This window comes from Lontra canadensis, unplaced genomic scaffold (genome assembly GCF_010015895.1).
Source record: "Lontra canadensis isolate GAN:19392208 unplaced genomic scaffold, GSC_riverotter_1.0 scaffold186, whole genome shotgun sequence".
In the NCBI taxonomy this organism is placed as follows: Eukaryota; Metazoa; Chordata; class Mammalia; order Carnivora; family Mustelidae; genus Lontra; species Lontra canadensis.
This window is the reverse complement of record NW_022631180.1, coordinates 1,445,801-1,469,278: the sequence shown is the minus strand read 5'-3', so window position 1 is coordinate 1,469,278 and position 23,478 is coordinate 1,445,801. Positions and strand designations below refer to the sequence as shown.

Genomic DNA, 23,478 nt, shown 5'->3' with positions numbered 1-23,478 from the left:
GCTTCTGAGAAAGATTTCCTCCAGTGAGGCCCAAATTTGAGCAGACACACAAAAGGGTGTCTGGTAGAGTTGCTTGTGATGGTGTGTCGGGAAAACTGGCTCCTTTCTGCCTGAGACTGGGAACAGACCAGTTAGGAGCACCGGTGCCCTTCCCCGCTCCACCAGCTCAGGCTTGTCCATGGCTCAAAGATAGCCCAGCACACACCCCACTAGGGAATCCACCCACCGCCCCTGTGGACACTCCCTCTACCCCCAGAGATAGCATGTGACTCTAGGGCCTCCCAGGGTGTCAGGATGTTGATAAGCCTCTCATTGCTCGCTCCGGATGCCACAGGAAGTGCTAGGATAAGGAGGGCGGCTGGGAGTGCAACCCCCCCACACACCCCGTCCTGACTCAGTGCCCTCCCTGTCCGTGTGAGGAAGTCTGAGGTCTGATTAAAGGTGCGTGTTCTCCTTCCACTTCTCTGTGAGCAGGGATGAGGGGATGGGGGTGGGGGATGGTCGGGCTTAATTTCAGGGCAACCCAGTCTTCTTCCAATTCTCTGTCATTCAGTCCTCCCACCTAGTGCTTCTGTTGTCTTCTCTCCCTGCCTGTCTCTTTCCTCTAACTTGAGTCCCTTCCCTTCCCTCTTTAGTTGCCTCCATTTGTCCAGTGGTTTCCCTGAGACTGACTCTCCAAAATTGCTCAAATCTCTGGATTCTCCTGTCTCATCTCTGCCCATCCCCACCCCTCCTCACCCCCTGGCAGCCACCCTGGGCTCCCCTCAGTCCCATGGTACTGAGGGCTCAGGACCACCCCTTTACTGGCTGCTATGAAACAGGAAATCACACCTGTGATCTCACAGGTGACATCGCAGAATAATACTTTGCTTTCCTTCAGTGCCCCTGAACATACACACACACACACACACACACACACACACACACACAGCGTGACTGCTGGTGACCAGCTGGACTGTAGGGCAGCACTCGCAGCCCTTCCCCCCCTTGCCAAGGTTTTCAGGCGAAGCCTCAGGTGCCAGATGGCCAGGGGGACAGCAGGTCACACTTCCAGCAGATGTCATGGAGATCATCTGATCTTGGGGGCAGGTGGGCTATGGGTTTTGTGAAGCAGAAAGACAGATTAAAGATACTTTCATTCTCTACCTCCTCAGGAACAGGGGCCCCCATACCCACCCCAACCCCAGTCTCCTCTGGGATTTAAGCCCGCACCCCGGAGTGTTCCTCACCTGAGACGGGCCAAATGGATGTTCTCATAGACCTGGATTTCAGGTTTGAACTGAGGAATTGAGGCACCTGGGAAGAAGGAGCCACACGGGGTGCAGCAGAGAAATCACCAGATAATTCAGACCTATATTCCTTACTACCTCCTCCCCTAGAGAAGGTAGGGTATAGAGGCAAGATGTGAGCCCAACCCTCTGCCATCCGCCCACTCACACCATGCTCTCTTCTTTCCCCCTGGGAGGGAGGGACTCACCTCTGCACTGAGCCCCCTGGGCCCTCTGTCTGCAGAGCACGATGCTGACAGCTAGGATGGTGAACCCCTGACCCACTGTGAGCAAGAGCATCACGATCCAGGACACATCCCAGCCCGTGGAAGGGGCACAGAGGGCAGGGGAGGCATCCGTGGAGGCTACAGTAAGGGCAAGACAACAGGGATAAGGAGGGAGGCAGTGAGGGGTTTGTTCCCATGCCCCAGAGAGAGGTTTTCCCCCTGTAGTCCAGCAGGCTCTTACCACCAAAAGACTTCATAAGCTTCTTTGTCCCTAGTTTCCACCATCCCACTTTGCCCATTTTCAAGCCTTTCATGTTGACACCGTCAACCTCTGTTGGTAGCAAATATCAACACACCTGTACCCACCTATGGACAGCTAACTCCAGAACAGACCATCAGCCATAACTGCAATTCTTCCTCATATCCTTAATAGTAATCCAAACTTTCAGGAAAAAGTAGTGCCTTCCAATTCATTCTTTTAGTCCATAAGCATTCCCTGAGTGCCCACCAAATGCCAGGCACCATATTAGGTGCTGAGGATGTAGAGGGAAGTAAGACACATTAATTGGCCTTTGCTTACCAAAATAATGTCCGTTTGCTCCTCCCTCCTGCCTCATAAATGGGTCATTCTACATTCAGTAGCATTCCTTCTGTGGGTAATGGACTTCTAATTGTTAAAACAATTATATATATTTTTCCCCTTCTATTTTCACTCACAGCAGTCCATTATAACATTAGCACATGTATCTTTACTTCAAAAGACAATTCCCGCATCAATAATTCTTTTCTTCATGTCTGCTATGAGATATTCCATAAAAGTCATAGATCACCCTATTTGTAATTAATGGTGTATTCCACCAGAATCCTTCTCATCCCTTTTGGCCAATGGTCTCTTCCACCAGAGAGTTGGCTTAAACAACCCCCTTCTCTATTAGGGAGTTATCAATGAGAAAAAGGGCCCTCTTCCTACAGGTGATGGTCTGCTCCACCAGAAATCACCCCCACCCACCCAAATCTGGCCAATTACAAAGTCATGTCCACCTCCCCTAGTCAGCAGGTGCAGAATGTGCCAGAGGCAATATCCTCTCCCAAATCCTCCCTCAGTTTACCTGTCAGGCTAAAGCTGACCCCTTTGTTGTGAGGCATGAGGCAGCGGATGATTCTTGGTCTATGTTCCCCCGACTCAGAGAGCCCCTCCCCAGGACACACCAAGAGCAGGGCAGCCCCATCGCCCCAAAATGACAGTACACGGCCCCTCACAGGACCCTTTCCCTCTAGCCAGGTCACAGAGTCTAGGCGTCTGGCAGGGGCCACAGAGCACACAAGGACAGAGCAGGGGGATCCGTCGGCAGCCCTTGCAGATAGCTGGGATCCTGTGGGGAGAGAGGGACCTTAGTTCTCTGCTGGGCTTCCTGACCCCCAGTGGCCCCCGATTTACACGCCTTCACTCACCTCTGAGCACGGAGACATCATACATCCTCCAGTTCTGGTACCTGTGGTGCTGACCCAGCACAGCACACCAGTACCGACCAGCATCTCCCTCCTTGGACCCTTCCAGCCACAGTGAGAAGTTCCCCAGTAGTTTGAGCCTGGATGGCCTGGTGGGCCTCCCGAGGTCTGGGGCTGGCCTGACCACTTGGACTTGGGCCACCAGGGCAGTGGAGGAACCTGCTGCTGGGCTGTGGAACCAGGATAGGAGTTCGTCTCCACTCAGGGTGGGCGGTAAGGGACATGGCAGCTCCAATGCCTCCCCCGAGGCTACATAGATGGTCTGGATGTTGTCTGTGGGGAGGAGATTGTATGAGACTAGAAACTGCCATCAGATCAACAGCTCCCACTTGACCTCCAACCCCCAGCTTCTGCCCCTCCTGGGGACTCCCCCAGCATGGGTCTGGCTATGAGCACTTTCTCAAGTGACAGCTACGAAAAAGTGAGGAGGGGAGGAGAAGGTAGGGCCTTCCTCCCTCTCCTCCAGTGGATGAAGGAATCTGAAGGCAAGAGAAAAAAGGCTAGAATAGTTGGCAAAGACCCTTTCTCTTCCTCTCCTTTCTCCTTTTCTGGACGCATTTTCTCATCTATTCTTATTTTCTAAAGGAAACTGTACATAACCAAAAAAAAAAAAAAAAAGACAACAAAACAAAAGCCCCCAAATTAGAAAATTAAACATTAGGGACACCTCAGTGGCTCAGTCGGTTAAGCGTCTGCCTTGGGTTCAGGTCATGATCTCAGGGTCCTGGGATCCAGCCCGCATCAGGCTCCCTGTTCAGTGGGGAGCCTCCTTCTCCCTCGGCCTGCTGTTCCCCCTGCTTGTGCTCACTCACACTCTCTCTCTCTCTGATAAATTAATAAATAATTTTCAAAAGATTAAACATTAAAAAAAGAAAAACTGTACATAACCTGGACCCTCATTGTCTCTGGGTCTTCCCCAGAATTAAAGGAAGGGGGGAATCAGTTGGGGTAAATCTATCTCCTTGAGTCAAATGCCTTCCCCAGGCCTCTGAGGAGAAACAGCAGTAGTTCCTTACAACCTTCCGAATAATCAAAGAATCCCCCACTTCCTCCTCCTTACCTGCAGCAGCCCAGGGGGCTCCACATAGGAACCGAAGGAGGAGGAGTAAGACCGCCATGGGGAGAGGCTTCCAAGTTCTCTTGCCCAGGACCTGGTGTCCTGTAGAGGAAACAAAACCCAGATACAGTCCCACGCTCCCTGGTCTAGAGTGACATGGGCCTCTGAGGGGATGGGAATGCTGGGGAGATAAAGCCCAGCTTCATGTTTACTGGGGAAAAAGTGACCACCACCTTTCAGTTCTGAGGGGGAAAAGACCCAGTCCAGGGTGTTCTGAAGAGGATCTCCTCACACTTCGGACTCCACATCAGCTGAAAGAGACAGATCAAAGACTTTGTGCTAAAAAGCCTCTGCAGAAGGGGGCACAGCTGTCTACCTTCATTCAGTCTGGAAGTACATTCTGTGCTCTTTTTCCTCCACCCTAGGAGAGATGCCAACCATGAGCGAAGAACCTGAGTCTTCATGTTGGTCTCCACAGAACCCGGCATAAGACTGCATACCTAGTCAATACTCCATAAATAATCTGGAATGACTTTCCCTGTGGCTCCCTGGCATACCATTGACCTCTTCTGAGCTCCTGATGAGTGTATTAAGTTACTACTGAAGGAACAGGATAACAGGGGCCTGGACACCAAATCCCTTTACCCCGGGCAGGATTCTCAAAGCAGAGCTTCATATAGCTCTAATAGTTTTTAATGTGTTATTTACTTTTATTTTTTTAAAGATTTTATTTATTTGACAGCGAGAGATCACAAGTAGGCAGAGGCAGGCAGAGAGAGAGGAAGGGAAGCAGGCTCTCTGCTGAGCAGAGAGCCCGATGTGGGGCTCGATCCCAGGACCCTGGGATCATGACCTGAGCAGAAAGCAGAGGCTTTAACCCACTGAGCCACTCAGGCGCCCCAAATGTGTTATTTATTTTTAAAGGTTAGTTTCTAAAAAAAATGTATGGTTGATCTATTTTTAAGTTTCTATTTATTTTTTAAAAAATTTATTTATTGGAGAGAGAGTGCGGGAACGTGAGGGGGGTGTGCCACAGAAGGAGAGGGAGCAGCAGACTCCCCACACGAACTCTGCCCAATGCAGAGCTCAATCCCAGGACCCCCGGGGGATCCTGACTAGGATCATGACCTGAGCCAAAAGGCAGACACTTAACTGATTGAGCCACCCAGGAGACCCTTTAAGTTTTTATTTTAATTCCAGTTAGTTAACATACAGTGTTTTATTAGTTTCAGGTGTACAATATAATGCTTCAACACTTCTAAACATCACCTGGTGCTCATGACAAGTGCCCTCCTTCATTCCCATCACCTTTTCCACCCATCGCCCACTCCCCCAACCATCAGATTGTTCTCTATAATTAAGAATCTGTTTCTTTCTCTCTTTTTTCCCTTTGCTTGTTTGTTTTGCTTCTTAAATTCCACATATGGGGACGCCTGGGTGGCTCAGTCAGTTAAGCATCTGCCTTTAGCTCAGGTCATGATTTCGGGGTTCTGCGATGGAGCCCCACATTGGGCTCCCTGGTCAGCAGGGAGCCTGCTTCTCCTTCTCCCTCTGCCGCTCCCCCAGTGTGTGCTCTCTTGTGCATGCTCTCTCTGTGTTAAATAAATAAATAAAATCTTCTAAAAATTCCACATATGACTGAAATCATATGGTATTTGTCTTTTTCTGGCTGACTTATCTTGCTTAAGATTATACTCTCTAGCTCCATCCATATCATTGCAAATGGCAAGACTTCATTCTTTTTTATGGCTGCATAATATTTTATAGAGATATGTGTGCGCGCGTGTGTGTGTGTATACACACACGTATCTCACATCTTCTTTCTCCGTTCATCAATCAATGGACACATGGCCTGTTTCCGTATATTGACTATTGTAAATAATACTGCTATAAACATAAGGATGCCTGTATCTCTTTGAATTGGGTGTTGTTGTTGTTGTTTTAAAATATTTTATTTATTTATTTGACAGACAGATCATAAGTAGGCAGAGAGCGAAGAAGGGAAGCAGGCTCCCTGCTGATGACAGCCTGATGCGGGGCTCGATCCCAGGACCCTGGGACCATGACCCGAGCCGAAGGCAGAGGCTTTAACCCACTGAGCCACCCAGGTGTCCCTGAATTGGGTGTTTTTTTAACTCTAAAATTCTTTTCCTTTTTTTTTTTTTTTTAAGATCTTATTTATTTGAGAGAGAGAGAGAGAACACAAGCGGGTGGGGATGGATGGATAGGGACAGTGGGAGAGGGAGAAGCAGGCTCCCCACTGAAAGCCCAACTTGACCTGAGCTGAAAGCAGATGCTTAATCACCTGAGCCACCTAGGTGCCCCTTTAAAATTGTTTCTGATTAAATATTCTATGCATACCAAAGACTATATCAAAACGTAACATAGGGGTGCCTGGATGGCTCAGTGGGTTAAGCCTCTGCCTTCGGCTCAGGTCATGATCTCGATCCTGGGATCGAGCCCCGCATCCGGCTCTCTGCTCAGCAGGGAGCCTGCTTCCCCTTCTCTCTCTCTGCCTCTCTGCCTACTTGTGATCTCTCTCTGTCAAATAAATAAATAAAATCTTTTAAAAAAGTAACATAATAAGTAAAAGAAGCAAGAAACAAAGGGCATGATTTGTATGATTCCATTTCCGTAAAGTACGAAATTAGGCAAAACTAATCTATGAGTTTAGAAATAAAGATAGTGGTTACCCTTGGTGGGGCAGGTAGTGATTTGAGGAAGATCTTGTAGATGTGGTATAATGTATTCTTGATCTGGAGGCTGAGTACATGGATATATTGAAATGGTGCACTTTTCTGTATAGGTGTTTACTGCAATAAAAAGCTAAAGAATGTATATTTTATGTGAGTGTAAGGTACAAGGAAAAAGAAAACAAACCTGAATCTCTAATAAGAAACAGTATTACTATTTCAAAGGTTCTCTACGCTGTGTTACACTATTCTAAATTTGCTCTTTGTCTTTCACTCTCTTGATCATTAAATTTTCTTTTTGGACGTTATATGTCCAAATGGTGTCAGGTTGTATGTGACCTATGGCTTTCTTTTTTCCCCTCAACATTTTTGTTGAGTTTTGAGGTTTTGAGATTCGTCCACGCTTGAGAGCGATAATTCATCTTTTCTTTTCTTTTTTTTCCGTATTTCACACCCCTTAACAATACTGAATCCTCCTATCCATGACTGCGATGCAGCTCTGTTTATTCAAGCCTTTGTTTAGCTCTTTCAAAAACATTCGTAATTTTCTTCATGAAATCTTGCATTTCTTTGGTTAGATGTATTCCTAAAGACCTTTTCTTTTTTGTTGCTCTTGCCAAGTGCTCCTAATCATTACCCTTCATTCCCACTGTCGCTCGAGAGTCTGCCAATATTAAGGAATTTTTTTAAAAAGGCGGGGGGGAACTTAACTACGCCTGATACGTTCTAACTCTCCGCGTTCCAAACGCCTCCAACTAATTTCTGACCATTGCTCTATCCGTAGGTCCATCTGCACGAAAACCGTCCCAAGGAGCGCGGAAAATGTCTCCCCAGGGCTCGAGGCGGAACCGGTACGTGCTGACGTCAAGGGCACGCAATACCTTAGAGGCCGGGAAAGGGCGGGGCCAGCAAGAGGACCTGCTACTGGGAGAGTAGCGGCCGGAGCGGGGGCCATGGCGAAGCTGCTGAGCTGCGTCCTAGGCCCCCGGCTCTACAAAATCTACCGGGAAAGGGACTCAGAAAGGGCCCCGTCCAGCGTCCCCGAGACTCCAACTTCAGTCACTACCCCCCCTTCCAGCTCCTGGGTGAGTCGAGTTCTCCCCTGGTCAAAAACATGGTACGGCCCAAACCCCTTTGCGGCCTTTGCTCCCCAGCAGCGCCCATTATTGGAAATCGGGGGAGCCTCCTTGTCAAGCCAGTTGTCTGCAAAGTGCTCTTTGTGCTTCCTGGGTTAAAGTCACGCCTGCGGACCGGCTGCCTCCTTTATCGCCGTTTGCTACCGCTTTCTCATTCTGACTGCCATTCCTTGCTTTTTCCTCTCGCGGCCCCCCACCCTGTCTTTCGTGGTTCGTGCTGGTCCCAGTTGACTCTAAGTCCTGGAAGAGACCCTGCGCGGATTCGAGACCTGGATGATTTTGCCGTCAGACTCTCGATTTCTTCTGCCTCGGTTCCCTCCCCAGTTCTGTTTTATCTTCCTTCCACCCTGGCCTTGAATTTCAAGATGATTTCTACATACGTATCCGCTGCCCCCCCCCTCAACCGCCCACCCTATCTTGTAGGCCCTAGGGTCATCGCATCCGTGAAAGCTGGGGGTGGTGGTAGACTGTGCCCCTACATGTTCTCTACCTTTTCATTGGTAGTCTCAGACTCTGTTTATTGCCCTCCACAGCTGCCCGCCCTCAGCCACATTCTCTTCCTTAATCACCCCACTGTTACTTCTGATCTTCTTTCCCTCTTCAAGTTGTCACAGTGTCTCTCCTTTCTTCTCTAACTCCTGTCCCCATATACACATGCCCACAACGCATTTGAAACTGGGTTGTGGAAAAGGATCACGAAATGTCCAGTGAGGCTGTCACTTTTGCTCGCAAGTCCAGGCCCCTATGTTCTCATGGTCTGAGGTAGGAAATCGGGTTTAGAGTGGGGGTTGGGAAGAGCGGCTTCTTTGGGAGCCAGGGATGTCCCAGGAGGGATAACTTTGGAGGCTAGAACCAGGGGACATATGTCTGGGCTCTCAAAGGGAGGAGGAAGGACTTGTCAATGGACATGGTCCTTGACTCGGCTGTTTTGGCAGGATACGTACTACCAACCCCGTGCCCTGGAGAAGCATGCTGACAGCATTCTGGCACTGGTATGTCTGTCTGCCCTGACGTCTGGGACTACTGCATCTTTTCCCATCCAGTTGCCTTCCCAAACTTTCTCCTCCCCAGCCTGGGGGAAGGCAGCGCCCCTGGGGGGTGAGGGGATGCTCTGGGCTCTGCAGCCGACCTCTCCAACATACGTGTGGATGCGCTCTCAAGCACACATACTTGGCATTCCCCTTTGGTGTGTGCACTGCTTTCTGTGGGGCAGCCTGAGCCCTGAGGAAAATGTGTTGATTCTTGGGACCGTCTGCAGGTGCTGAGTCCTGTGGTCCCCAGTGACCTGTCCTCCCTGGCAACTAACCTCTTGGCTGCAAAGACAGCTGTTTTCTCTGGCAGAGTTCCTATGGTGACGTTTGTGCATCTCTTGGGGACCAGGCCAGGCACTGTCCTGAGCAGGGCTGATTGAAAAGGCTTGGTTAACTTGAGCAGAAAAAGAAACTGGCCTTTAAATGTGGTGAAATTATGTCTGGAGACAAGAGGAAGAAAAGGGAACCTATATCTAATCTCCCCAGCCTCTGATATGCTCTGATATGTTACCTTTCAACAAATATTAAGCACCTACTGTGTTATGCACAGAATAGGTCCTTGATATGATCTCCCTCAGGTTATCCACTTTGCTCAGAGCCTAGGCCTGGAAACGGCAAACCTGTGTGTGTGTATTGATTGCTTGTCCCTGTCTCTCTGCTGCAGGCTTCAGTCTTCTGGTCCATCTCTTACTACTCCTCTCCCTTCGCCTTCTTCTACTTATACAGGAAAGGTCAGTGTGGTTTCAAAGGTGGTGGGCAGGTTGTTGGCAAATGAGCCAACCCACCCCCAAAGAGGAAAGGGGACCCGTGAGGATGGCTTGGCTTCCCTCTTCCATCAGGCATCTTCTTCCTCCAAGGGCATGGCTGTCCCAAAGAGAGGGTATGGGGTGGAGGTGGGGGCTGACCTGGGAAGAGATGCCAAGGGGCAGGGGGGAAAACTTCTCACATAATGCCTCTCCCCTCCTAGGTTACTTGAGCTTGTCCAAAGTGGTGCCGTTTTCTCACTATGCTGGGACGTTACTACTACTCTTGGCAGGCGTGGCCTGTCTCCGAGGTAGGTCCAGAGGGAGCCTGGTTTGGATCTCTCCTTCACTGGGTAAATATTTATTATATAGCTTTTGCAAATATAATTTTTTGCTGGGTGCTGAGGGGAGAATAATTGTGAATGGTGAAGACATGAGCTTTTCCTTAAAGGATTTGGTTGTAAGTAATTGGCAAGAAACTTTGCCAAACTAATTGGCAGAAAACTTTGGTATTTTCTGGAAAAGATGCATATAGCCTACAATAATTCTGCACATATCCACATATATGTTTGTAATAATCCGAAACTGGAAACAAGTCCATGGCCAAGGATGGATAAATACTTTAGAGTGTTCTAGTTCTACAACAGAACACAACAGAGCAATGCAAGTGAACAGATTTAAGCTACACTTAGTAACAGTTGAGTCTCAAAATTGTCATGTTGAATGCAAAAAGCATTCAGCATTACAGATAATATACACAGTGTATTTCCACTTACGTGAATTTCAAAAAGGATGCATATATAAGTGGCAAAACACAGGCATGGTTATCTTGAGAATCAGGAGAGTGATTACCTGGGAGAGGGAGGGAACAAGACAGGGAGGACTCTTGGAGGGATGTGACTTTGTTCTCTTCCTTGACTTAGGTGGTGGTCACATAAATGTTTGCTTTGCTTTTTTTTTTTTTTTTTTAAACTGAATGTGTGTTGTATAAACGTAGTTATATCTCACAGTTTAATAGTGAAGAGATGATCCAAATCATTGTCCCTTGGCAGGTGCACATGACAAATACTGGGCAAGGGGATGCTTGGAGAGGGAATGGCGGGTCAGGAGCTGGATGGCTGCAGTTGGGCCCAGACAGGGGTGAAGACCTTCTGCCTGCAGCGTTCTGCCTCCCGATCTCCACCGGGTTGGGCTCCCTTCTCAGAGAGTCCTTCCCTGACCTCCCGATCTAAAAGTAGCTCCCACTCCTCGGTTTTGTCCTACATTTAAATTTTATTTATTTTTTAATTTGGGCACAAAAATTAAATACAGAAGAGCTCAGAGAATACAATATTATAATAATAATTTTTAAAAAGATTTTATTAATTTATTTGACAGAAAGAGAAAGCAAACACAAGCAGAGGGTAAGCGCAGAGGGAGAGAGAGAAGTGGAGCCTGACATGGGGTTCTATCCCAGGATCCTGGGATCATGACCTGAGCCAAAGGCAGATACTTAACCGGCTGAGCCACCCAGGCGCCCCAATATCATAGAGAACTGAAATACTTATGTTCTGTGATACTGTTTCAGATACCTTTGGTATCTGAATTGGTCAATAAAATACTGAAGCTTTGCATTCCGAGCTGGCATTCCCATTGGAATCTTCCCCAGTTCTGTGTTCCTCTTTCCCCAGAAGTCACCATTGCCATTTGGCGGGGTTTCTTTCCTGGTCCACATTTTTATACTTTTATGAAAGATAGGCCTCACTTTATCAAATCTAAGCTGTTATGAATTGTAAAATGCATTTCGATTCAGTTTTCAAATGTGAAAGGAAATAGATGTTTTAGAATCTATGAAATACGGTAACTAAAAACAGTATATAGCCCTTTTTTTTTTTTTTAATGTTTTATTTATTTATTTGACAGAGATCACAAGTAGGCAGAGAGGTAGGCAGAGATAGAGGAAGGGAAGCAGGCTCCCTGCTGAGCAGAGAGCCTGATGTCGGGCTCAATCCCAGGACCCTGGGATCATGACCTGAGCCAAAGACAGATGCTTTAACCCACTGAGCCACCCAGGCACCCCTATAGCCCTTCTTTTGTTCATTTTACATTTTTGGCACAACTGGCATCACACTGGACAAACCATTCTGCACCTTGCTTTGTTCTGCATATCGTCTGGGGCCTCTACCCCTGATGATAATAGCATTCTGGTTCATTCTGGTTTTATTTTCTTGGTAGCACTTACCCCTCTCTGAAATGTTCTTGTTTACTTGCTTACCATCCTTCTCCAGTCCCACCCCACCCCCAACCAAAGCCCCAGCTCTCAGTGCTGGAACCTGTGTGTCTCATTTCCGGTGCCTCCCATGTCATTGGTGCCTGGCCCATGACACCTGTCAGGTCAGTGAAAGCAGAGAAATCAGTGCTTCAGATTCCTTGGCAGTGAAGGGAGAGCAGATGTGACCGCCAAAGGGCCAAGTGAAGAGAGGAAAGAGCTGAGCATTGAGGATGGCTCTTGTTTCAGAGAGGGAAGTGGAAGGGAGGCCGGGAGGAGCAGTCTGGATATCAGAAGGTGGCAAAGATGGACCCAGGAAGCGGAGGAGGAAGGAGTCTCGAGGAATAGGAAGAGTGCTGAGAGGCACAGTTGGAAGAGAGCAGGGACAGAGAAAGGGGACTCAACATTCAGTGAGGAAGTGATGGTGGGGCGAGAGCAGGAGCAAGGAAGCCAGATGGCAGGGAGTTAGACTGTACAGAAAAGAGAGGGAAAGCAGGCAGCGGAGAACGCTGGCAGGGAGAAGAGAAACTCCGTGCTCACCGGGGTGAAAAATAAGGTTGCATGTTGCTGTGGTAAGACTGGGAAGGTGAACATTCTGGAGGGTGGAGCATCGGTAGCCTATCAAGAAACAAACTGAAGAAGCTGGGTGGGAGGGGAACATTAAAGCTATATACGAAGGAAGGGGGTCAGCTCAACTCTCCTGTTTCCCCAGACTCTGGGCCATCTGTTCCTTTTCCTCCCACTTCTCTTTCCAGGGCCTTCTCCTTGCCCATCTCCAAGCTTCTTCCCGAAACTTACTCAGCTTGCTCTTCCACTTTTCCTAACGCTGTTTCCTGTCCACTCTCTCCCAGGCATCGGCCGCTGGACCAACCCCCAGTACAGGCAGTTCATCACCATCTTGGAGGCAACACATAGGAACCAGTCTGCAGAAAACAAGGTGAGAGGTGCCAGACGTCTGGGTTCCCTGGCGGCTGCTTCCTCAGCTGCCTCCCTGGAGCACTGGGCACCAGCTTCTGCCCGGGGCAGAAGGTGGGTTTTGCCACAGACCTCACTGGGTTTTCGCTTGCCCATCTCTGTATCCCCTCCCACCCTGTGCAAGTGAACTATCCACCCAAGGAATCTTCCTCCCCACCACTCCTAATGGAGTGTTCCACAGTGTTTCTTAGAAGGGGGTCTTCTCTCTATCACAGCAGCTCAGTTCTGTAAATGGTGTTAATTTTGGCCATGTGCATTGAACACCATGCTAGTTTGGTTCAGAGATGGGACAAGATGGACAGGTATGTCCACTCTTGTGCCCGGAAGCACAGCGTGGTGCCAGGAGGGAGAAAAGCTAGGGCACAGTGTCCTTGGAGTTGGGCCAGCCCAGCTGGTGCTGGAGTGTGATTATCTTTCAGAAGGGGCTTTGGGGCCCTATAAAGCTCTTTCCTGTTACAAAGGGGTTCCTGGGATCAAACAGCTGTGACCACCGTCATCATGCTCCACACTGTCATTTACGGAGCTATGGAATGATGTCCTGGCACGCCGCTGTCTGAGGCATTTTGCATACACCCTTCCCAGGCCTCACAACAACCACATTAGGTGGTATTATTATACCTCTGAGGAAATAGACAAAGAGGTTCAGTGACCAGCAGAGTCACAGAACAAAGGAAGTGGCTGGGTCTGGATTTGCCTCCAGGTCTGAGCAGAGTCTGCCTGAAATTTGCTTTTCTTCATTTTGTTTTGTTTTGCCATTTACATTTTCATACAGTGTTTCTATTGTTCCTTCTTAGTCAAGTTATTTTTGAAAATGTCAAAAAATTTCTGTGATGGAAAATTAAAAAACAGCTCTTAAAATAGAGCACTGGGCACTCTGGGGATGAGGGAGGGAGTACAGCAGAATAGAAGACACAGCTTCTGCCACCCTCAAAAAGCATGTGGGCAGACTGAGTGGGATGACCAGAGGCGTAGATGGTCTGGGTGGCCTCACCAGCCCCTGGTTGCAGAAGTTGAAGGAAGGGAGGTGGCCATGAGGATGGAACTGCCGGAGAGGGCCTCATTCAGGAGGTGGTCCCAATGCAAAGGAAGCACCGTAGGCATGACTTCCCTCCTTCCCTGTCACCCAGCCTCCAGGAAAGCTTCAGGTAAAGACCCAGTGGGGGAAAGGGCATGTCCAGCCAACAGACCTCCCACACCCACACTTCCTCCTTCAGAAGCACCAGCATCTCTAGCCACCCGTTCTGGGTGTGGGTCAGTCTTAAATTTTGGAAAAGCAAAGACTATTAAGTTTCTCTTCTGGAAGCAGCCAGGCCAGTCTTGAGAATGGATAGAGCCTCCTCTCTTGCCTGATTTTTCAGGCCATGACAGAGCTTACCCTCTGTGAACTGGGTCGGTGGGTGGGGATGTTGACTTGTCTCCCCTTCCCCTGATGTGCAGGGGCAAGTCTTGTGGTTGATGAGGGTGAGATGAGGTTGGGTAGGTAAGCCTACCCTCTTAGTCGCCCTTTTCCTCCCCCTCCTCTTTCTCTCCCTGCCCACCGCAGAGGCAGCTCGCCAACTACAACTTTGACTTTAAGAGCTGGCCAGTCGACTTCCACTGGGAAGAGCCCAGCAGCCGGTGAGGTCCCAGTTCTTTCATTCCCTCCCTGCTCTGTCCTGTCCCACACCTCCAGCCCCATTTGGGGCCCCAGGGCCTGCTCTCCAGTGCCATCTCCTCGTTCCTAGATCCCTGCCCTCTGGACCTCAGATGTCCAGCTTGCTGCTCCTGACTCCATCCTCCCCTGCATCTTTCCATCCTCAGGAAAGAGTCTCGAGGGGGCCCTTCCCGCCAGGGTGTGGCCCTGCTTCGCCCGGAGCCCCTGCACCGGGGGACAGCAGACACTCTCCTCAACCGGGTCAAGAAGCTGCCTTGTCAGATCACCAGGTGGGAAGCAACAGGGAGAGAGGCCCACTGGGGTGGAGGGGATGTGGAGTGAGGACTCCAGGACTGGGTGCTCCAGTTCAGTCCAGGACTGGGTGCTCTCGATGTCATTTACTAGGCCTCGAGCTGTTTGTGGTAGTTTCTAATCTCGATTTGTATGTGAAGAGAAGAGGCTCAGAGGGGTCCAGAGTCTCACAGAAGGATTGGGATGAAGGTGAATGAAGGATTAGGATATTAACATGATTCTGTCTGATGACAAAAGCTCTTTCATTTTATTATTTTTTCAATTTATTTAAGTAAGCTCTGCTCCCAACATGGGCCTTGAACTCAGGACCCTGAGCACAAGAGTGACATGTTCTACCAACTGAGCCAGCCAGGTGCCCTACAAAAGCTCTTTTAATGAGGCTGGGAGGGAAGAATGAGGTTGGGGATGCAGTGGAGACACATAGCCCTAGCCGGAACAGGGTCTGGTGGCAGCTGTGTCCTTGTCCTGGACCCTCTGCACCTTGGCTATTCTACCTTAAGCGAACTAGTTTCTGCATCTGTAAATAGCCCACCTCGCGGGATTGGTGAGATTAGGTAGGGTAACCTGTTTACAAGGGCTTCCACCTTGTGTGGGGCCCTGAGTGCACATGGCAAAGCCCAAGTAAGTCATAGCTGTAGTGTCACAGTAGTAAGCATCGGTACCTTGCCGTGGTGCAGATGCTGTGGGGATTTTCTGTTGCTGGGGCCTGGAGGCAAGTTCTGGGATACCAAGGAAGTGGGAGGGTTTAGCGGTCAGTGTGGACAGTGTGCCCCCTTGTCAGAGGGGAAAACCAGATTTGCAGCTTTGAGGGGATGCTGGATGGAGTGGTACAGTGTTTTTTGGGGACAAATCCTATTTCAGGATTAACTAGAAATGGTTAATTGCCTTTTTTAGGAACAGCACCTACCTATGTGTCGAAAGTAGCCCGTTGGTTCAGTAAATATTTTTAGCCCCTACTCTGTGTCAGGCTCTGGCCACCGGCCACATGGCAGATAGAGGGCACATCTCAGTAAATGGAACAGTCAGGTCTCTGCCCCCGTGGAGTCTGCAGTCTGGTTTGGTGTCTTTCAAACAATGGATCTTGGGGCGCCTGGGTGGCTCAGTTGGTTGGGCGTCCAACTCTTGATTTTGACTAAGGTCATGATCTCAGAGTCTTGGGATTGGCCCACCTCTAGTGCTGTGCCCCCTGGGGAGTTTACTTTCCTCTCCTTCTCCCCCTGTCCCTCCCCCTGCTCATGTATACACACTCTATCTCTCTTTCTCTCTCTCAAACAAGTAAATCTTTTTTTAATAAAGATTTTATTTATTTAGTTGACAGAGATTACAAGTATGCAGAGAGGCAGTTAGAGGGGTGGGGGAGGGAAGCAGGCTCCCTGCTGAGCAGAGAGCCTGATACGGGGCTCGATCCCAGGACCCTGAAATCATGACCTGAGCTGAAGGCAGAGCCTTAACCCATTGAGCCACCCAGGCGCCCCTAAGTAAACACATCTTAAAACAAAATCCAGACGATGGATCTTGACCCATTCAGGAATCTTGAAATCAATTGAGTGAATTATAGCTATCATTGTTTTTAAAGTATTATTTAACTGGGGACTTTTAATAAGTTTCATTTTTAAGATTTATTTATTTAAGGGGCACCTGGGTGGCTCAGTGGGTTGGGCCGCTGCCTTCGGCTCAGGTCATGATCTCAGGGTCCTGGGATCGAGTCCTGCGTCGGGCTCTCTGCTCAGCGGGGAGCCTGCTTCCCTCTGTCTCTGCCTGCCTCTCCGTCTTTCTGTCAAATAAATAAATTTATTGTGATTTCTCTCTGTCAAATAAATAAATAAAATCTTTAAAAAATAAAAATGTATTTATTTAAGAGAGAGAGAGAGCCAGAGTGCACGCCCACAGTAAGGGGTGGAGTGCAGGAGGAGCAGAGGGAGAGAGAATCTTAAGCAGACTCACGCTGAGCCTCAACCCGGAGATCATGACCTGAGCTGAAACCAAGAGTTGGACATTTAACCAACTGCACCACCGAGGCCCCCTCAGTAGTAATTACACATTAACAGAATCGTAATTAGTAATAACTTTGCTTTTACTTACCATATATAGAAAATATCATCTCCTACATTTTTAGTATATGTACAGATGTGTGTACTGGGCCACAAATAAAATGTGCCCCTTATAAAGGTTGTAGTAAAAAAGTTTGAAAAACATCAGCTTGGTACATACAATATTTCATTAAAGCCTTAAGGAGGAACACAAACACATAAGGGTCAAGAAAACAAAACTGAAGTTCAAGGGTGAAGCGGGCCCCAGGGTCTCTGGGTGCTAGGGCTGGGATGGGCCCTGGGCCCTCCTGAGCTCAAGGGTCGGCTAACCCCTGTGTTCCCCACAGCTACTTGGTGGCACACACCCTGGGGCGCCGAATGCTGTACCCAGGCTCTGTGTACCTGCTCCAGAAGGCCCTCATGCCTGTGCTGCTGCAGGGCCAGGCCCGGCTGGTGGAAGAGGTGAGGCACCCCCGCCCCCGCGCCCCGATTCTCCTCCCCCAACCAAGGATGTGACCTCCCGCCCCTCATGTCTCCCTCACTCAGTGTAATGGGCGCCGGGCGAAGCTGCTGGCCTGTGATGGCAACGAGATTGACACCATGTTTGTGGACCGGCGGGGGACAGCAGAGCCCCAGGGACAGAAGCTGGTGAGAGGGAGCAGGGAGCCCAGAGGCAGTTGCGGGGGGCAGCAGAGGCTCTGGGGATCTCAGGCCTCCAGCAGCTCCGAGGAAAGACAGCTGGAATAATCCCTGTCTCCCAGCCCCACCCTCAAGACCTCTTCTCTCAGAAAACCCTGCCATAGCAAAATGGAGCAAGGAGGAGTTGACATTCAAGGACCAAAAAGTAATCTTGTAACGGTCACCACTTAGGCAGCATTTCTACAACCCTGTGGAAGAGAAACTAATTTTTTATGTCAACCTATTTTATAGATGATGAAACTAAGGCCCGGGATAATTTTCCCAGATCACACAGTAAGTGAGAGAGCTGGGATTTGAACCCGGGCAGCCTGGCCTCCCAAGTGGCCTACCTCCATGAAGCAGCCCCGGAAGGACCCCTGAGCCAACAGTCTAGGGAGCTGGCTTCTGGTCCTGGCTCTCCCCAGCGCTGTCCATGCGAGTCCATGTGAGCCCCATCATCTCTGGGCTTTGGCATGGGGCACCGTGGAATGAGTTTATCCGACTCTGTGTTTGGAGCCCAGAGATGGAAAGCAATTGGCATACCACATAAGACAAAGTGTCATGGGAAAAAATAGACTCAAAAGCCAGAAAGGAAAAAAAGTATCCCTACCCATTTCTGAGGGCTGGCCCTCTGCTGGTCTTCCAAGGAGAAGTGGACACTGTGCTGGGTGATTAATACTTCCTCTTCCTCTGAGGGCTCAGTTTGCTAAGCGTTTGCATCCACTTTGCTTTTCTTCTTAGATACCTTGTGGGTTGAGAAATTTCCATTCCCCTTGAAGAGAACAGGCCCTTTCCTCTTCCTACATCCTACCACATGGGGCGTTTTCTGTCCCAACTTGGCTCCTTCCCAGCCCTCCTTCCTGCCTCCCTCCACAGGTGATCTGCTGTGAGGGGAACGCGGGCTTCTATGAGGTGGGCTGCATTTCTACGCCTCTGGAAGGTAGGCCTGTGGCTTGGCTCTCTTTGTCCCTGTCCTTTGGAATGGAACGGCCCCACCTTCCCACACTGATAGAACCTCCCTGCGCCAGATCGTGCGTTCCCAGTGAGGTTTAAAACTCACATCTGGGGGAAAGTATACTCCCTCTTTGCTAACCATACATCCCTCCCCTTGGGCTGTGTTCCTAACAGGATGGCCTTCGTTCTGTCCCCACCACACCATCACGTTACCTCTCCCTTCTGCTCCCTCAGAACCTCTGGTGTCATCTCCCCATTCTGGGAAGGCTGGAGTTACTTGTCTCTGAGTTTGAGGGTGTTTAGAGCTCCAGGGTTCGGTTGCTCTTTCCCCCAGGGCTGGAGGGGTTTGGGGGAGGTGTGGGCCATGCGCTCCTAGCCCCTCCCCCTCCTTCTTTGCAGCTGGATATTCAGTCCTGGGCTGGAACCATCCAGGCTTTGCTGGAAGCACGGTGAGACCCTCTCTGAAATCCCATTCTTTTCCTGAATTACAGTCTGTCTCCCCCTGGTCAGCCACTAGAGTTAGGGAAAGGAGTGGCTGTTTCTGGTAGGGGAGCTCCCACTCACCTGTCACCTGGGTGCCAAGGGCAGGGAGCCAGACCCCTCCTCCTGCGGTGGGAAGCAGCAGGCAGGCTGGTTTCTGGAGAGTGCAGCCCTTCCCACCAGCCTTTTCTTCTGCACCCTCCCTGTCTGTTGTAGCGGAGCTGCTAGAAAAGTCCATTTTGGGAGCTTGCCAGTGACCCAGGTGGCCTTTGGTGCTGACTCACTCCAGTCTTTGCCCTTCCTCCTGCAGGGGGTGCCATTTCCTCAGAATGAGGCCAACGCCATGGATGTGGTGGTCCAGTTTGCCATCCACCGCCTGGGCTTCCAGCCCCAGGACATCATCATCTATGCCTGGTCCATCGGCGGCTTCACTGGTACCAGCCTACCTCCTGCCCCCCTCCCAATTTGTGCCACCCCTACCCCACCCCAAGGAGAGGTAGGGAAATGCATGGGGGGCCTGGCAATGGGGTCGAGGCTTAAGGGAGGAGAGGATGGAGGTGGGATATCTGTGTGGGTCTGGAAGAAGGTATCCTGTTTGTATACATTCACATTTCCTTCCACTCTTATGCCCATTATTTTATTTACTTATTTATTTATTTTTAAAGATTTTGTTTGAGAGAGAGAGAGAGAGAGAGAGAGAGCGCGCGCGCAAGGGGGAGGGGCAGAGGTAGAGGGATAGAGAGAATTCCAGGCAGACTCCCTGCCAAGCATGGAGCCTGACACAGGGCTCAGTCTCCCCACCCCAAGATCATGATCCAAGCCAAAACCAAGAGTCAGATGCCTAACCGACTGAGCCACCCAGGTGCCCTCTTTTGCCCATTATTAAAAGAAGTAGACCAGGGTCCTGGGCAGGGAGCACATCAGGGAAGTGAATCTTTCCTCTGCACATCTTCTTCGATGCACTTTGATGTTCTCTCTCGATCTTCTCTGGAGAGTGCCCTGGCCAAGTGACGTGAGGGGTTAAGGGAGACCTTGGGCTAACCTAATAGGGAGGATGGTGTCAGCCTGTAGGGTCAGTGGGACAGGGGTAGGGTGGTGGGCAGGAGCCTCTCAGTCCTTACCCTTCTTTCCTATCCTGGTACCAGCCACGTGGGCAGCCATGTCCTACCCAGACATTAGTGCTGTGATCCTGGATGCCTCCTTTGATGACCTGGTGCCCTTGGCCTTGAAGGTCATGCCAGATAGCTGGAGTGAGTACAACTCCCAAGCCTGCCCTTCCAGGGAGGGGGTGGGCTGGTACTGGGAGCTTCATTCTAACTGGAGATGGATCCTTTTGCTGTGGGTGGGGAGTGGGTCACCCCACTGTTGAGAAGCAGGAGGACTCCCCTGTCTGGGGCCTCAGTTTTCTCTGTGAGCACTGGGGACTTTTATGTTGGACAAGGGCTTTGTCTCTGTCATCCCTTCACTTTTATCCCACTCCAGGGGGCCTGGTGACCAGGACAGTGAGGCAGCACCTCAATCTGAACAATGCAGAACAGTTGTGCAGGTGAGAGAGGGCCGGCCAGCAACATCCTTCCCCGCCTCCCCGCTGTACAGGCTCTGCTTGGTATTCGAGCAGATCTCCCAGGCCAGACTTTGGGCAATGGGGCCCATTCTTTAATATTTTCTCATCCTTGGGTGATGGGCTAGCCCATGGGGCCCTGTATAGTGGGGGATGAGAAGGCAGCCCTTTGGGGGTCAGGGGTGGGCAGTGGCCGGGTGTTACCGTCTCCCTCTGAGCACTCTCTCCCCACAACGATCTCCTCTGAAGGTACCAGGGCCCCGTGCTGCTGATCCGCAGAACCAAGGATGAGATCATCACCACCACGTGAGTGCCGGGGAGCCTCTGCCCTCCTGGATCCCAGATGGAACTAGGAAGTTGCCCTTCCCACCTCTGCCCCTGGAAGGTGTCTAAACCCTCCCTCCCCAAGCTCTAGCCTCTTCAGTGTCCATTCTTCCCACCCCCAGGGTTCCTGAGGACATCATGTCCAACCGAGGCAATGACCTCCTGCTGAAGCTCCTGCAGTACCGGTGAGCCAGGGGTGTGTGTACTGACACGGCACCGCGGGGAGCGGGGGAGGAGGGCTTGGGGTGAGGAGTGAAGGGAACTGGGTCCTGACTTCCCATCCCCGTGCTCTCTCTGTAGGTATCCCCGTGTGATGGCAGAGGAGGGTCTTCGAGTGGTGAGGCAGTGGCTGGAGGCCTCCTCACAGCTGGAGGAAGGTGCATACAGATGCTGTGAGGCCTTTGGGTGGGGACATGGCAAGGCCAGGCACTGACTGGCACTCCTCTCTCTCCCTGAGCAGCCTCCATTTACAGCCGTTGGGAGGTGGAAGAGGACTGGTGCCTGTCTGTCCTCCGCTCCTACCAGACAGAACATGGGCCTGACTTCCCCTGGAGTGTGGGTAAGGGTGTCCTGGGGCAGGAGAGGGTGTCAGGAAGAGTCCAGGAAGGGGATGAATACCCGGATGTATGGACCCTGTGTGAGCGCCTCTTCTCTGCAGGGGAAGACATGGATGCAGACGGAAGGCAGCAGCTGGCCTTGTTTCTGGTGAGCTAAGGGGTGGCGAAGGAAGGGGGTGCCCGAATGGCCAGGGGACACGTGTAGGGCTTGGGGACAGCACTGGAAGTGGCAGCTTGTAGAGAGTGGGTGGTGGTTTCACAGGCCGTGGAGGTGTTTGGTGGCTGCTGCTCACTGCAGTGTTCTGCACCCCACCTGTCCTGCCCTCTTTCTTCAGGCTCAGAAGCATCTGTACAACTTTGAGGCCACCCATTGCACCCCGCTCCCGGCCCAGAACTTCCAGATGCCCTGGCACCTCTAGCGGCCACAGTGGGACTCGTTCTGAAAGAGTGGGACAGGAGGAGACATGAGGAAGGAGCCTCTTACTTGTGATTCTCAGTGTTCATGTTGCTGTTTATAGTTTGTGGAAAGTGGGGGACTGTCCCCCTTCTCACTGCCCTCTTGCACGTTTCCCCTCATCCATCCGGCAGTACCTAACCTTGCCCGACACGCACCCTGCATTCGATGAATGAATTATTCCTAATAATTAATAAAAAGGTATTTTTTCTACAGCTGGGTTAAGTGTTTGACTTCCTGAATGTTCAGGAGCCTGGGGCTGAAGCCCCAAACGGCTGGGTTTTGGGGAACCCAACCCCAGCCAGCCTATTTAACCCTTCCCATCCTTGCTGTTCCCCCAGGCCTTCAGCCCCCAACCTGAACTGTCCTCACACAGTGGGTCCCCAAGCCTCCCCGTTTGCTGGTCTAATAGTATCATCAAGTACAGCCTCCCCTGCCGGCGCCCCAGTCCGTCCTGCATAACCCTGCAGCCTCCCCAGGACCTCACGGCTTTGTCGCCTACAAAGGGTTCTAGTACCTGATTGCCCCTACTCAGGGATCTTCTATGGATTTCCAGATTCAACCCGCATGGCTTCACCATCAGTACCCCCAGTGTTTCTTGCGAAGATCTTGCTATTCCCATGAGGAGTGAGGAACAGCCCACTCCTCATGTCTTAAGCAGCAAACCCTGCACACCTCCTCACTGTGTCATCAAGTCTCTTTCAACAACAGGGCCTGTCAGGGACGGAGGCCAGAGCTCCAAGGGCTCATGTTCTCCTAGAGCTACACTTCACCGTTCTGGACAGCTATTAAAAGAAAATCCTTAGTTTGAACCTGAGGAAATTGGTTTCCTCTAACTTCTGTCCTAATTCCAATCCTTGGATTTCATGGAACAGAATAAGTCCTTCTCCCACCCATCAGTAGGTTCCCTGGCCACTTCCTTCTTTGGGAACCTCTTTTCTAGATGACACTCCCCCAGATTTACCACCTTGGCCACTGTTTTGAACAAGCTTAACATGGGCAAGCGATAAAGTTTTGTCCTGGATGGCTGCTGACTAATTTCAGTGTCTCCTGGGCCCCGGGGTATGAAGGTCCTTCTGCAGTCTCTGGGACAGGAGCATACTGAGTCTCCACTGGAAGGGTGATCTCTCAGACTTTTCAGGTGATATGACACCTGGTATTTGGGGTTAAAAGAGAGGAAGTGGCCACAGCTTCACCACTTTGAGCAAACACTAGAGAATTGATGCTGGCGATCTGCTCCACTGTCCTGTCCCAGGGGGCAAACACGGTGGGAAGTGTGGAGCAAGAAGCTGTAGGACCAGTTGCCAGGTTCTGAACCTCAGCCTCCCTCATCTATGAATACAGTTAATCCCCTGGAAAACAAGTCTGTTCAGCTAAATTAACAACCTCCTTGAATGCAAATAGGGGGTACCTAGGCCCACCTTCCCACCCTGGAGGCAAAGGACTCCCCCTTCTTGGCCATGGCAACTAGGGACTCTGTTGACCTGCCTCTATCACCACTTCCCCCTCCCCCCTTCTTCCTGGACATACTATAAAGAACAGTGGATGTCATGAGGAGCCCTTGGATATTTGAAGTGGATAGCGAGGGTTAGGTTTAACATTTGAATT

The 23,478-nt window shown here is 50.5% G+C and overlaps 2 protein-coding genes across 2 annotated transcripts; one reads left to right on the top strand and one right to left on the bottom strand.

Annotated features, from left to right (window-relative positions):
- Window positions 1-474: 474 nt before the first annotated feature.
- On the bottom strand, window positions 475-4,122 carry LOC116860931 (lymphocyte antigen 6 complex locus protein G6f-like). The gene is made up of 6 exons (XM_032847267.1): window positions 4,065-4,122; window positions 2,948-3,277; window positions 2,605-2,868; window positions 1,478-1,633; window positions 1,230-1,296; window positions 475-1,094 (listed from the first exon to the last, which is right to left on the bottom strand). The coding sequence occupies exons 1-6, from the start codon at window positions 4,120-4,122 to the stop codon at window positions 1,070-1,072; spliced, it is 900 nt and encodes a 299-aa protein (XP_032703158.1). The 3' UTR covers window positions 475-1,069.
- A 3,524-nt stretch (window positions 4,123-7,646) lies between these two features.
- On the top strand, window positions 7,647-22,085 carry ABHD16A (abhydrolase domain containing 16A, phospholipase). The gene is made up of 20 exons (XM_032847233.1): window positions 7,647-7,839; window positions 8,826-8,882; window positions 9,586-9,652; window positions 9,889-9,975; window positions 12,764-12,849; window positions 14,431-14,504; window positions 14,688-14,810; window positions 17,210-17,324; window positions 17,409-17,510; window positions 18,417-18,480; window positions 18,894-18,943; window positions 19,285-19,408; window positions 20,120-20,224; window positions 20,457-20,520; window positions 20,785-20,841; window positions 20,982-21,044; window positions 21,160-21,236; window positions 21,320-21,418; window positions 21,518-21,564; window positions 21,752-22,085. Exons 1-20 carry the CDS (start codon window positions 7,708-7,710, stop codon window positions 21,833-21,835), a joined length of 1,677 nt encoding a protein of 558 aa, XP_032703124.1. The 5' UTR covers window positions 7,647-7,707; the 3' UTR covers window positions 21,836-22,085.
- Window positions 22,086-23,478: the final 1,393 nt, after the last annotated feature.

What these genes read in the sequence shown, in the direction of transcription:
- LOC116860931 (XM_032847267.1), bottom strand. Translation starts at nt 4,122, where the DNA reads ATGGCGGTCTTACTCCTCCTCCTTCGGTTCCTATGTGGAGCCCCCTGG. An exon ending in AGCCCCCTGGGCTGCTGCAG is followed by an intron (nt 3,278 to 4,064) that starts GTAAGGAGGAGG and finishes TCCTCCCCACAG; the next exon opens with ACAACATCCAGACCATCTAT. An exon ending in GGTCAGCTTTAGCCTGACAG is followed by an intron (nt 1,634 to 2,604) that starts GTAAACTGAGGG and finishes CCCTTACTGTAG; the next exon opens with CCTCCACGGATGCCTCCCCT.
- ABHD16A (XM_032847233.1), top strand. Translation starts at nt 7,708, where the DNA reads ATGGCGAAGCTGCTGAGCTGCGTCCTAGGCCCCCGGCTCTACAAAATC. An exon ending in CATTTCTACGCCTCTGGAAG is followed by an intron (nt 18,481 to 18,893) that starts GTAGGCCTGTGG and finishes CCTTCTTTGCAG; the next exon opens with CTGGATATTCAGTCCTGGGC. An exon ending in GTCCATCGGCGGCTTCACTG is followed by an intron (nt 19,409 to 20,119) that starts GTACCAGCCTAC and finishes TCCTGGTACCAG; the next exon opens with CCACGTGGGCAGCCATGTCC.